Genomic DNA, 11,491 nt, shown 5'->3' on the forward strand with positions numbered 1-11,491 from the left:
CCATTTTAAATCGGTTTCCAATTCATACACCGACTCGGGGAATTCTGAAGATAGAAACCACCAACAACTATAAATATACCACCCCAGACGCTTCAATTCCTTGCAAACAATTTTACTGCTACAAAAATCTTTCTTAGAAGTTGCAGAGCGTATGAGAATGGCGAGAGACAACACCATTGTTCTGAATCGCGATGATGATGAATTTTCAGAAAAATAAGAGTATAACATTCACGGCAGACGCAGAGCAAGTAATGGTGGTCGTGGTGGTGGTAAAAGTAAGGGTGGTTCGAGTAGGAAACAAATGAGGTCAATATTTGTAGATGATGTTGCTGAAGAAGCTGATGATGATGATGAAGAGGAAGATGATTATTATGAAGATTTTTGTTTTTTGATCAACAAAACAATATAATTTTATACTCCCTCCGTTCTTTTTTAATAGGCCAGTTTATATAAATAAAAGTTTCAAAAAAATAGGCCAGTTTCCTAATTGGGAAAGTCTAATGTTATTTTAATTTTTTGGGACCACTTTTCTCTTAACTTCTTTTGATGACAAGTGTCATGTGGACCACTTCACTTTACTTCTTTTGCTAACAAGTGTCATGGGGACCATTTCACTTCACTTCTTTTATTGACAAGTGTCATGAGGACCACTTTCAATGATTAGTTCTCTTAATTTGCTTAAATTTCGCTAAAAACAAAACTGGCCTATTAAAAAAGAACAGAGGGAGTATATAGGAGAAAAGAATGAAAGAATTACAAACCCATAACTGTTTTATAGATAACAGTTGAAAACAATGTCTCAGGAAGAAATTATCTCCTAACTAATTCTTCCCATTTGAAGACTAATTCTTCGAATCTAACATTCTTAAGACTATGAGAGTAGTGAGACCAATACAAAATGATTGCTTTATGTTTAAGATAATACTATGCACCCCGTCCTCCCTAGCCCCTTCACAGAACATACGTTGATTTCGCTCTTTCCACAAGGTCCAGCAAACTGCAAACGACAGAACTTCCCATATGTAGTTACCATTATCAGAAAAGATTTTCTTGCTAAAACCCTTGTAAAGGTCCTTTATATCTTCACACTGTACCCAACTAACTCCAAAGTCATTGAACAATCTATTCCATATCTCAGACGCAACCTTGTAGTGAATGAACAAGTGGTCTATGGACTCTAAATCTATTTTACACATACAACAGCGATTAACCAAAGTTCTTCCCCTTTTAGCTAGATTGTCTTGAGTTAAGATGGAATTATGATGTACCTGCCATGTGAAGAAACACACTTTAGGTGGTACATTATTAGTCCACACAAATGTAGAAGGGAAATCAAAAGAATAATCATGGTTGACTAAAGCCGAGTACTAAGAGCTTACCGTGAAGATACCTTCTTTCGTCCATTTCCAATGCCTTGCGTCCTCTTCCAAAGTGGGAGTGAAAGAATGAAGCTGATTTGTAAGAGCTGACGCTTCTATAATCTCATTGTCTGTCAGCCTCCTCCTCAAGTCTAGGTTCCAATTAGCCCATTTGTATCTATGGAGTAAAATTGGCTCACTAGGTGTTGTTTTTTTCCTAGAGACCCTGTATAGATTTGGAAAAGTAGCTTGAAAGGTCCCCTCACCCATCCAATGGTCTTGCAAAAAAAGGGTTCTATTTCCTTTGTCCACTTTGTAGATGATCCCCTGTTTGAACTTTGACATCCTGTTGCACACACCCCGCCAAATGCTATTTCCATAGGAAGTCTTTGGGATCTTGGTATCCCACCCCAAAACAGCAGCACCATACTTCTCATATATTAGGATTCTCCAAAGCGCTCTTTGCTCCACAGAATATCTCCATAACCACTTACATAACAGAGAGTCATTCATGGTGATTAAGTCTCTAATACCAAGCCCTCCCTTGTCTTTGTCGGTGCACACCTTTCTCCAAGCCACAAAGGGGTACTTCTTAGCTTCTAAAGTTCCTTTCCACAGGAAGTTTCACATAATACCGTTTAGTCTTTTCGCCACAAATTTTGGCATTGAGTAAACCGTCATCATGAAGATTGCAATTGCACTAAGAACAAATTTGATTAATATTAATCTTCCTCCGTATGTCAAGCATCTGCCCATCCACCCTTGAAGTCTTGCCTCAAAGTTTTCAATGACAGCATCCCAAATTCTTCTACATCTGTATGAGGCCCCGACTGGCATTCCCAAGTAAGGTATAGGGAAATCTGTGATAGTGCACCCTAAACTCGAAACTACAGGCTGTTGACAATGAGTTTCGCCCATTCCAACAGCAGTGCTCTTGGCAGCATTGATACTTAAACCCGAGCACAGACGAAAGCAAATAAGGGAGGCACTAATGTAGTGAATTTGTTGAACAGAATCCGATGAAAATACTAGGGTATCATCCGCAAATAGTAAGTGAGACACTTGAGTTCCATTGTGGCGAACGCGAAAACCCTCATATAAACAATTTCCTTCCAGTTTGAAGATCATTTTGCTGAAAGCCTCCATGACCATAGTAAAGGTGACAAAGGGTCGCCTTGACGCAACCCTCTAGAGCATTTGAACATGTTTCCTGGACTCCCATTCAATAAAATTGAAAAACGCGGAGTTGATACACAAGTCTGAATCCATCTTCTTCACTTTATCCCAAAACCCATTCTTTGCATCACCTTGTCCAAAAAATCCTAGCTCACCTTATCGTAAGCTTTCTCAACATCTAGCTTGAAGACCCACCCTGGATTCTTAGACTTTCACCTTGAATCAATGCACTCATTTGCCATCAGAATACTGTCAAAAATCTGTAGTCCACCTTGATGATATCCCAGAAGTGAACATAGAACTCTACAGGAAAGCCATCTGGTCCCGGGGCTCCGTTCTTACCCATTTCGTTGATAGCCATCTTGACGTCTTCTTCGGTGATTGGACGTTCTAGACTTCGACAATCCTCCATATCGAGAGTAGTGAACTGCAATTCCTCCATGAAAGGTCTACTACGATCTTCTTCCTTGTACAACTCCTCATAGAAATGTTTCAAGTGATGTGATATTCTCCGCTTGTCCTCTGTTAACTCACCATCCACTTTTAAGCACCCTATGTTATTTAGTCTTCTTCTTCCATTTGCAAATTTATGAAAATAACTTGAATTTTTGTCTCCATCTTGAAGCCAATGATCTTTAGCTTTTTGCTTCTTTCTTTTATCTTCCAGTAAAGCCCACCCACAATAATCAGACTTCAAATTTACTCTCAAAATCCTATCCTCTGCTGTTGTTGTACCCTCCGCGTCCCTTTCATCCAAGTTTTTAATTTTTACTAACAACTCTTGCATAACCTGATCCACCCTCCCAAAACTTTCTTTGTTCCAAGTGTTCAAAAGATATTTAATAGCCATTAGTTTATTGCAAAATATGAACCCTGGATAACCCTAAAATTAAGATTTTCCCACCATTCCTTCATCAAATTTGGAAGTTCTTCATCCTCCAGCCACATTAGCTCGAACTTTTTCGGCCTTGGACCACTGTCGCCCATTTCAGTAGATAATAAGAGAGGAATATGATTTGACACAGGCCTCGGCTTTGCAATTTGAGTAGTACCTGGGAAGTAGTCGTCCCACTTTGAGTTCATCAAGAATATATCGATCCGAGTGCAAGTAGGAGGGTCCTGAAAATTAGACCAAGTGTACTTTTCCCCACATAACGGTAAATCAACAAGGTTAAAATCTGACATGAACTAGTTGAAATTCCGCATATCACGAGATAGAGTTCCCTGTCTATTCTTTTCTTCGAGAGTTGATATTACATTCCAGTCGCCACCAAGACACCCCGGAATATCCCAAATTCCCAACACTTCTCCTAGCTCCCTCCAAAGAATACACCTTTCTTTTCGATCATTAGGAGCGTAAACAAAAGATACAAAGAACTCAAAATTGTTTGCAGTACATCTAAACATACACGAGAGAGAGAAAATACCATGTAAACTGTCCACCATATCAAATTTATCTTCATCCCACATAATACATATCCCTCCTTTAGTGCCTTCAGATGGTTTGAAGCAAAATTTTGCGCTTTGCTTGTTCCAGATTTCCTTCCTTATCATTTCTGTTATATCTTCCAATTTTGTTTCTTGAAGCAACACTATGTCAGCATTCCATTTTGAGAGGACTGAGTTAACAATAATTCTCTTATTCACATCACCTAAACCCCTTAGATTCCAAGAAATAATTTTGTTCGTCATTTCAAACGACTTCCCTTAGCTTTCTCCCTCCGTTCCTCCATGGATCCCGATGGAGTAAGATAATTTAGCAGACTAGACAAACGGGATTTCTCCCTGGAAGCTCTAGGAGTTCAAACAATTTCGACTTCGCCATAACTCTCGTCTTGGGAGCCAAAATCTTCCTCTTCGTCACTCACTTCAGAATCTCCTTCTTTGTCCTGTAAAAGCAATTGAACTCCTTCTAAAGACTCATCTGATATTCCTCCTCCCACAAAATCCTTCTATTTTCTAGTGAAATTAGTTGAATTTTCATTGAGAAACGCTTCATTAAGAGCATTCATAATACTATCATGAATTACATCTTCTTTGCCCTTGACCGGTACCCCCATAAGACCTCCAACAACCTTAAAAGCCCTGCAAAGTTGCTCCTTTTCCCGTTTGAAATTTGCATCTCCCTCTATAAGCTGAAATTGTTTTCTTAAGGATTTTTCATTTGAAGATTGTTCACCTTTTGGGGCTTCTATTTCGAAAAAAACTTCATTTTCTTCTTCTTCTTCTTCCTCGGCAGCTGATGCCCAAAAATCATCGTCATTTGAGAAATTAGGGTGTCTCTGAGCAAGAGGGATAACATCTAGGGGTTCATGGAATTGATCTTGGTTTTCTACCCTAGCAACTAGCATCATCTGTTCATTGCAATCCCTAAAAACATCCCCCTATAATTCTGTATGTTCTTTATTTGCGAAAAAAGAATTATCAGCACCATATGAACTAAAATCAGAGAAAGGGAGTTGAGCTCTATCGAAATAAATTGAACCACCTTGCTCAAGATGGGCTTCAGAAAGCTATTGTACCGTGCCAAGATGGACTTGGTCTTCTTCTACCAAAGGGCCCTTGTTTTTGTTTTGTGTTATCTGATCTTGGAGTTTGTCTGTCGAACTTACTCTGTCGTCAGCTATAAGATTGTCTGTCGACGATGCTCTGCCGTCAGCTACAATTACCCAATGTTTCTTCGAACCCTTGGATGTAGTTACGACCCCAGAGGCTGCCTCATCCTCCCCCATTTGTGTGGTTCTAGTGGTGCCAACATCTCCATCTTCTGTGTTCTTCTTGTTTCCTTAATGTCGTTTCTCTTTCTCAATTTATTTCTCTTTTTCCTTGCCTTTTTCTTCTCATAATACGCATGTGACCGAGTTCTTTTATTTAGCTGATGGTCCTGCTGGCTCTTCCTCTTATCTATGTTTTCCTAAGTAATCACATCAGCGTCCCCTTTTTGGGCTACTAGTTGACTAGGCTGATGACTCTCATTCATGCCGTAAACCTTCTTTCCTCTGTCAAACTCTCTCTTCCCCACATGGGATGTACTATACGCCCTATCTTTATTCAGAACAACTTTATTGTCAATAACTTCTTTGCCCTTATCTTCCCCGTTACCAGAGTGGTATGCCGGCTTCAAATCAAGTACTACAATTCCCACCGTGAAAATCATACCCTCCTCATTCAATGTCACAATGTGTGGCAAATCATTGATACTGCTTTTGCAATTAAAAGAACCTTAATTCCTCCAAGCTCATTAAAGTCGATCTCAATGATTGAGACATGTTTTTTGAGAATTACTTCCATTGTATTTTTGGACCATAAGTGAAAAGGTACTCCAAGCAGAGATATCCATACCTTTTTGTCATTAATGGAAGAATTGATAGCATTTACTGATGGCCACCATCGGAAGAACTTGATTTCACCACTTAAGAAAGCAATGAATTTTTGGTTAATCAACATATCATGATCTTTAACCGATTTAATGAACAATACCCTCATATTCTCAGAAAAAGTACCGATCTTAAACTGTTCTTGAATATGGAAAGTCGCTTTAATACGATCTTCCACCATCCTCCACTCTAACGGTTTTGGCTCCACGGTACAAATGATAACTTCATCCCAATGATCAAAAGTTCTTTCTCTCCCTTCATACGAGATTTGTGGACCTTCTCTTGTTGCAACTGTTACATATGAAGTATTCCCACCTACTCCTTTGATTTTGACATTTCCTCCATGAGTATTCTGACTCCGCAACTCTGGCCATCCATTGTTAAGCTTCAAAGATTCAATTTTGTTTTTAGTCGCTCCCCGCCGGTGAAAATCCTCATATTTGTTAAAACCCATTTGCAGCAGACCTATAAAATTCCTCCATCCTTCCTGTCTATAACCTTCCGGGATCACCTGGTGATGAACCTTTTCACGACTATTACCGGTAAACCAATCAAGAGCAATATATTTCCCCCTGCTATTTCTTCTCTCAATCAATAATAGAGCAGATCCATGGCCTAAAGGAAATCTCCATTGATACGGCTTGTTTGTGCTTTGACCTCTAGATTTTGCTTCCCTGATTGTATTGAGAAGCCATAATGCTCCCTCGAATGAAATAACGCAAGAGTTTGTATATCCATTTGATCTCTCGATAATTGTAACTTTGTGTTTAATCTCTTTCCAGAACATACATACTTCAAAATTCTTATCCCCCACTTGAGCATAATATTTTGACATCCCTGAACCTTACCACAGATCGAACGCTCCAATAGAAAAGTGGAGATTTACCACCATGAATCCCACTGACCAAGTACTCTCGGACCTAAGGGGAAGGATCGATACCAGACCCGTCCTTAGTCGCCCGAAGGAGTCAATCAGCACACTCCAAAAAGACTCAGACCCAAGTGGAAAGAACAGCACCGCTGCCCCGTCCTTGGATGCCGGAGTTTCTAGGAGGCTGGATTCATGAAAAATTAAGTTTGTCCGTACTTTTTGTCACTTTCGGCTAGTTTTGGTACTACAGAGCATCTGAAGCTTCCGCTGACCTTGTATCTCTTTTTCTTTCTTTGCAGGTAGAGGTAGTGGCTTGCTGTAAATTAGAGAAGAGAATCCAATCCCTTGGACGCCATTTTTTCTTTTTCGACGATTTATACTTATTTCTCCCTGCAATTAACTTTAGATTCAGCACCGGTCAGAACCTGTAAATTCGTAAGTACGAACACCAAAAGAAAAAAGAAAAAAATCAAAATAATGATCGACAAATCTTCTTCTTCTTGTTACTAGTATTTGTAAGGGGAAATAATTCGGTTCTTTTAGATGATCCCAAGACCTTTTTTTTTTCTTTAGTGCAAATTTTATTCATGTTAGAAAATTCTGCTGCTGCGCCATTCATTGACGACCAAGCAATTGTTGCAAGTAGCGATGAAGAGGAGTCGACTAATGGGGAAGGAGAAGATCCCTTTATAGTTTCTAATGATGAACAAGAAGATGATGATGACAAGAGACATGGATACAGGCCTCATCCTTCGCTTTCTGATGGTGAAGAAGATATCGAAGAGATTGGGAGAAGAATTCAACAACGGTATCAAAGCTATGATGAAGAATTTGATGAGGCAGATATCAATGATGTCGAGCAGCAATCTCGTTTTCCATCAGTTAAGGATTCCAAGTTGTGGACTGTGAAATGTGCGATTGGTCGTGAGCGAGAGGCAGCTTTTTGCCTTAAGCAGAAATGTGCCATTGATCAACCTGGGATGCATATAAGGTCTGCCATCGCTCTTGATTATCTCCAGAACTACATCTACGTCGAAGCTGATAAGGAGGCACATGTCAGAGAGGCTTGCAAAGGTCTCAAAATGTTAGATACCAGAAAAATAGTGCTTGTGCCAATTAAAGAAATGACTGATGTGGTTTCAGCAAAAGGCAAAGCCCTTGACATTGTGAAGGATATGTGGGTGCGGATAAAGATTGGGATATATAAAGGGGATATTGCAAAAGTTGTTAGTGTGCCTGATATGCGACAAATGGTTATGCTTAAGCTAATCCCAAGGGTTGATTTACAAGCTGTTGCTGACAAATCAGATGGTAGAAAAGTTTCGAAGAAGGCGATCATTCCGCCTCAACGTCTTGTGAATTCAGGTGAAGCAAGGAGCCTTAACATACCAGTAGACTCTAGGAGGGAACGAAGCACTGCAATTTCTTTCGATGTGATTGATGGGAAGACGTTTAAAGATGGTTTCCTATATAAAACAGTATCGAAGAAATCAATTGAGTATCAAAATATTCAACCATCTTTCGATGAGCTTGAAAGATTTTGTGAGTCTGGTATGTCCACTTCAGTGGAAAACAGGAGAAAATTCCATTTTATGAAGGGTGATGCTGTTATTATTGTCAAAGGAGATCTCATAAATCTGATGGGATGCGTCGAGAAAGTGGAAGACGGTAACCTCCATATCAAACCAAATCGGAAGGACCTGCATACAACAATTGTGGTGAATGAAAATTATATTTCCAAATACTTCAAGCTTGGGGATCATGTGAAGGTCGTCTCTGGTGCTCATGAAGGTGCAACCGGTACTGTCATTAAGGTTAACAGTAATGTGCTCATTTTAGTATCTGATGCGACTAGGGAGGATATCAGTGTTTTTGCTGACAACGTTGTGGATAGCTCTGAAGTAGCTCCTGGAGCTACTACCAGAATTGGAGATTATGAATCACATGACCTTGTCATGCTTGCTGACATGAGCTTTGGGATGATTATACGATTAGAGAGTGAATCACTTCAAGTGCTGAAGGGAGATCCTGATAGACCTGTGGTTGCAGTAGTGAAGTTGAGGGAGATCAAATATAAGATAGATGATAGGAGGAATACTGCCAAAGATCGTTCCAGAAATGACGTGTCTGTGAAAGATGTTGTGAAGATTCTCATGGGTCCTTGCCAAGGGAAACAAGGTTCTGTCGAACATATACGTGGAGGTATATTGTTCATAAATGACCGCCATCACATGGAGCATTCTGGTTTTATTTGTGTGCAAGCACAGTCTTGTATAGCAATCGGAGGCTCAAATGCCAAGGTTTCCCTGCCCTCAAGATGTGCAACTTCAAGACAGACAGCTTATATCCCCCCTTCACCAAGAAGATATTCTACAGGACCTCCATTAGATTCTGGGGTGAGAGATAGGGGAGCTGCTGCTGGGCGAGGAGGGCGTGATAAGTTTGTTGGTAGCATTGTGAAAATCCGTCTTGGAAACTACAAGGGATGCAGTGGTCGTGTTGTGAGCCGCAATGGTCAATTAGTTCGGGTTGAATTGGAGTCTCAGATGAAAACTGTTGCAGTTAAACGTGAGGATATATCTGTAGACGCGGGTGTTTTCACTTCATCCAGTGAAGCACCTCAACAGGGTATTGGAAGTCAGACACCCATGCATCGAACACAAACTCCACTACACCCATATATGACTCCTATGAGAGATCAAGGAGGAGAAACACCAGTTCACAGTGGTATGCGGACGCCTATGCGCCATCAAGCTTGGAATCCTTATGCTATTTCAACTTGCTAGATTTGTACCAGTAGTATTCAGTAAAAAATAATTTAGTTTCGAAATTCTGCTGTAATCTAATATTGTGATCTGTAACCTTGCAAACATTGAATTACAATTTTAATTAGTCTGTTGCAGAATCTTCAAAACTGGGCAATTCAAGTCCTGCTATTCTGTTTACTTGTTTTTCTGTTCATACTACTTGTGTCTATTGCGAAAATTCTAGAGAGCCGATTTCAGTTTTTTTTTTTTGTTTCAGATTTGGTTGGTTCCTAATTTTCCTGTAACTAACCTTTTAACGGGGTCGCTAAGATATCCAATGCAAAGGATTGTGTTTTTTTCACTTACCCTTTGTGAATTACAGTCATGACATCATCACAGCACTCGACCGTAAAGCCTGGATCTTCTTGCGGTCGTTGGGTTCCTGACATCTGCATATATTATTTATAGTTCAGCAATGAGTGTTTAGTCTGAAATGTATGTTTTCAGTTGTTTTTTCCTTCTAAATATGCAGCAGGTATGTGTCAAGATATCGTATTAAACTTCATTGTTAGGCCCTGTCAAGTCAATGTTACAGTTCAGGTGTGTATTGAAAGCATGGTGCAAGTTATTGAAAGACCCTGATTTTGTGACAAGGCACCTAAACTATGCAACTAAAATGAATAGATTCAGTGCAATGATGCTCTCAGGTTTGATGGAACCAGGTTTTGATTATGATCATCATTGTCTACATTGAGCAACCGTGTTCCTTTTTGGGACAAAGTTTTGGGAATACTAATTTGGGGAACCTGTAATGGCTTAAATTGGTGGTGAAAATTGTACTTTGAAATTTGAACTTCATACATGGCATTGTTATATTTAGCTGAATTCAAACCTAACTAGACTTGTCAGATGATATTCACAAAAGCTTAGCCAGTCAAGAATCTGAAGTGCTTAATTTGACCTGGGCAGAAAAAATGTTCTTGTTGGTGTGGTTCGGAATCTGTTGTTAATCCAAGTTGAAAGCTACAAGGCAAAGACCAGCTATTGGCCTTGACGATTACCACATTTAGCTTACGATGTAGATTGGATTCGATCATCATATCATAGTTATAAAAAGGTATGAGGTTTGCGTCCATGATAGCCAGGGCTATCAGACGGACATCGTTTAATGGGTAGAAGGATTTGAGAAGCATGGCAATAAGATTTCCTCCATATCTTTATATTCTTCAGGTTAATGGGTATTGCCGTTTTACACGGTAATTACATTAATTCATTAGGTCTACTAATTCTCACTGAGCTCACAATCACTTTATCTTTTTAATTGCATGTGTCTCTTGCTTATATATAACCAAATAAGGTACTCCAGCATAAATTCATGACGTAGAGTCTGCTGACGCCTTTATAGTTTGGACTGAAATCCTTTTCTTCTGTAAGGATGGTCAACAAATGTTATTAGCAAGAGTAATGACTATCATTTGCACCATTGCAGGAACCAAACCTCAAGCAATGATATGAGAAGTACTGGCGAATTGCTTAGAAGAACTGATCTACAGCATTAGTAATGGACACTGTCCTAAATTACTATACATATACGTGAACCGGTGAAATGCTGGCTGTGGCGCTTCTCCATTGCGCAGTCTAACATCCAAATCAAGCAGTATATCCTACTGACGGGTAAGTAATGTATCTAGCTTGGAATCCATCTACGTCAAGGATATATATAAAGGTCCAGTAGTGTGTTCATCGATCTCTTAATCCATGTATTTGTCTTATTTAGCCTATTATATCTATTGCAAATAATTTTCCTAAGGTTGTATCCAGTGAAGCTATCTTTGTTTTAGATAGCCTAACTGAAATTAGGCTATCTAAAATAAAGATATATACGTACGTATTAGCTGCAAAACATTATTGAAAAGTAGTGTTTATGTAGTTTCATCTCCCAGCACCAGCAATATGCCACGT

General features: G+C 39.5%; 2 protein-coding genes across 2 annotated transcripts; one reads left to right on the forward strand and one right to left on the reverse strand.

Moving 5' to 3' along the window:
* Positions 1-1,982: 1,982 nt before the first annotated feature.
* LOC113351704 lies at positions 1,983-2,504 on the reverse strand. The gene has a single exon (XM_026595667.1). The coding sequence runs from the start codon at positions 2,502-2,504 to the stop codon at positions 1,983-1,985; it is 522 nt and encodes a 173-aa protein (XP_026451452.1).
* Positions 2,505-7,369: 4,865 nt separating this feature from the next.
* LOC113351852 (putative transcription elongation factor SPT5 homolog 1) lies at positions 7,370-9,568 on the forward strand. The gene has a single exon (XM_026595785.1). It carries the CDS (start codon positions 7,370-7,372, stop codon positions 9,566-9,568), a length of 2,199 nt encoding a protein of 732 aa, XP_026451570.1.
* Positions 9,569-11,491: the final 1,923 nt, after the last annotated feature.

This window comes from Papaver somniferum, chromosome 1 (assembly GCF_003573695.1).
Source record: "Papaver somniferum cultivar HN1 chromosome 1, ASM357369v1, whole genome shotgun sequence".
NCBI lineage: Eukaryota > Viridiplantae > Streptophyta > Magnoliopsida > Ranunculales > Papaveraceae > Papaver > Papaver somniferum.

Excerpts from the sequence above, each read along its gene's own strand:
- LOC113351704 (XM_026595667.1), bottom strand. The coding sequence starts at position 2,504 with ATGGAGGCTTTCAGCAAAATGATCTTCAAACTGGAAGGAAATTGTTTA.
- LOC113351852 (XM_026595785.1), top strand. The coding sequence starts at position 7,370 with ATGTTAGAAAATTCTGCTGCTGCGCCATTCATTGACGACCAAGCAATT.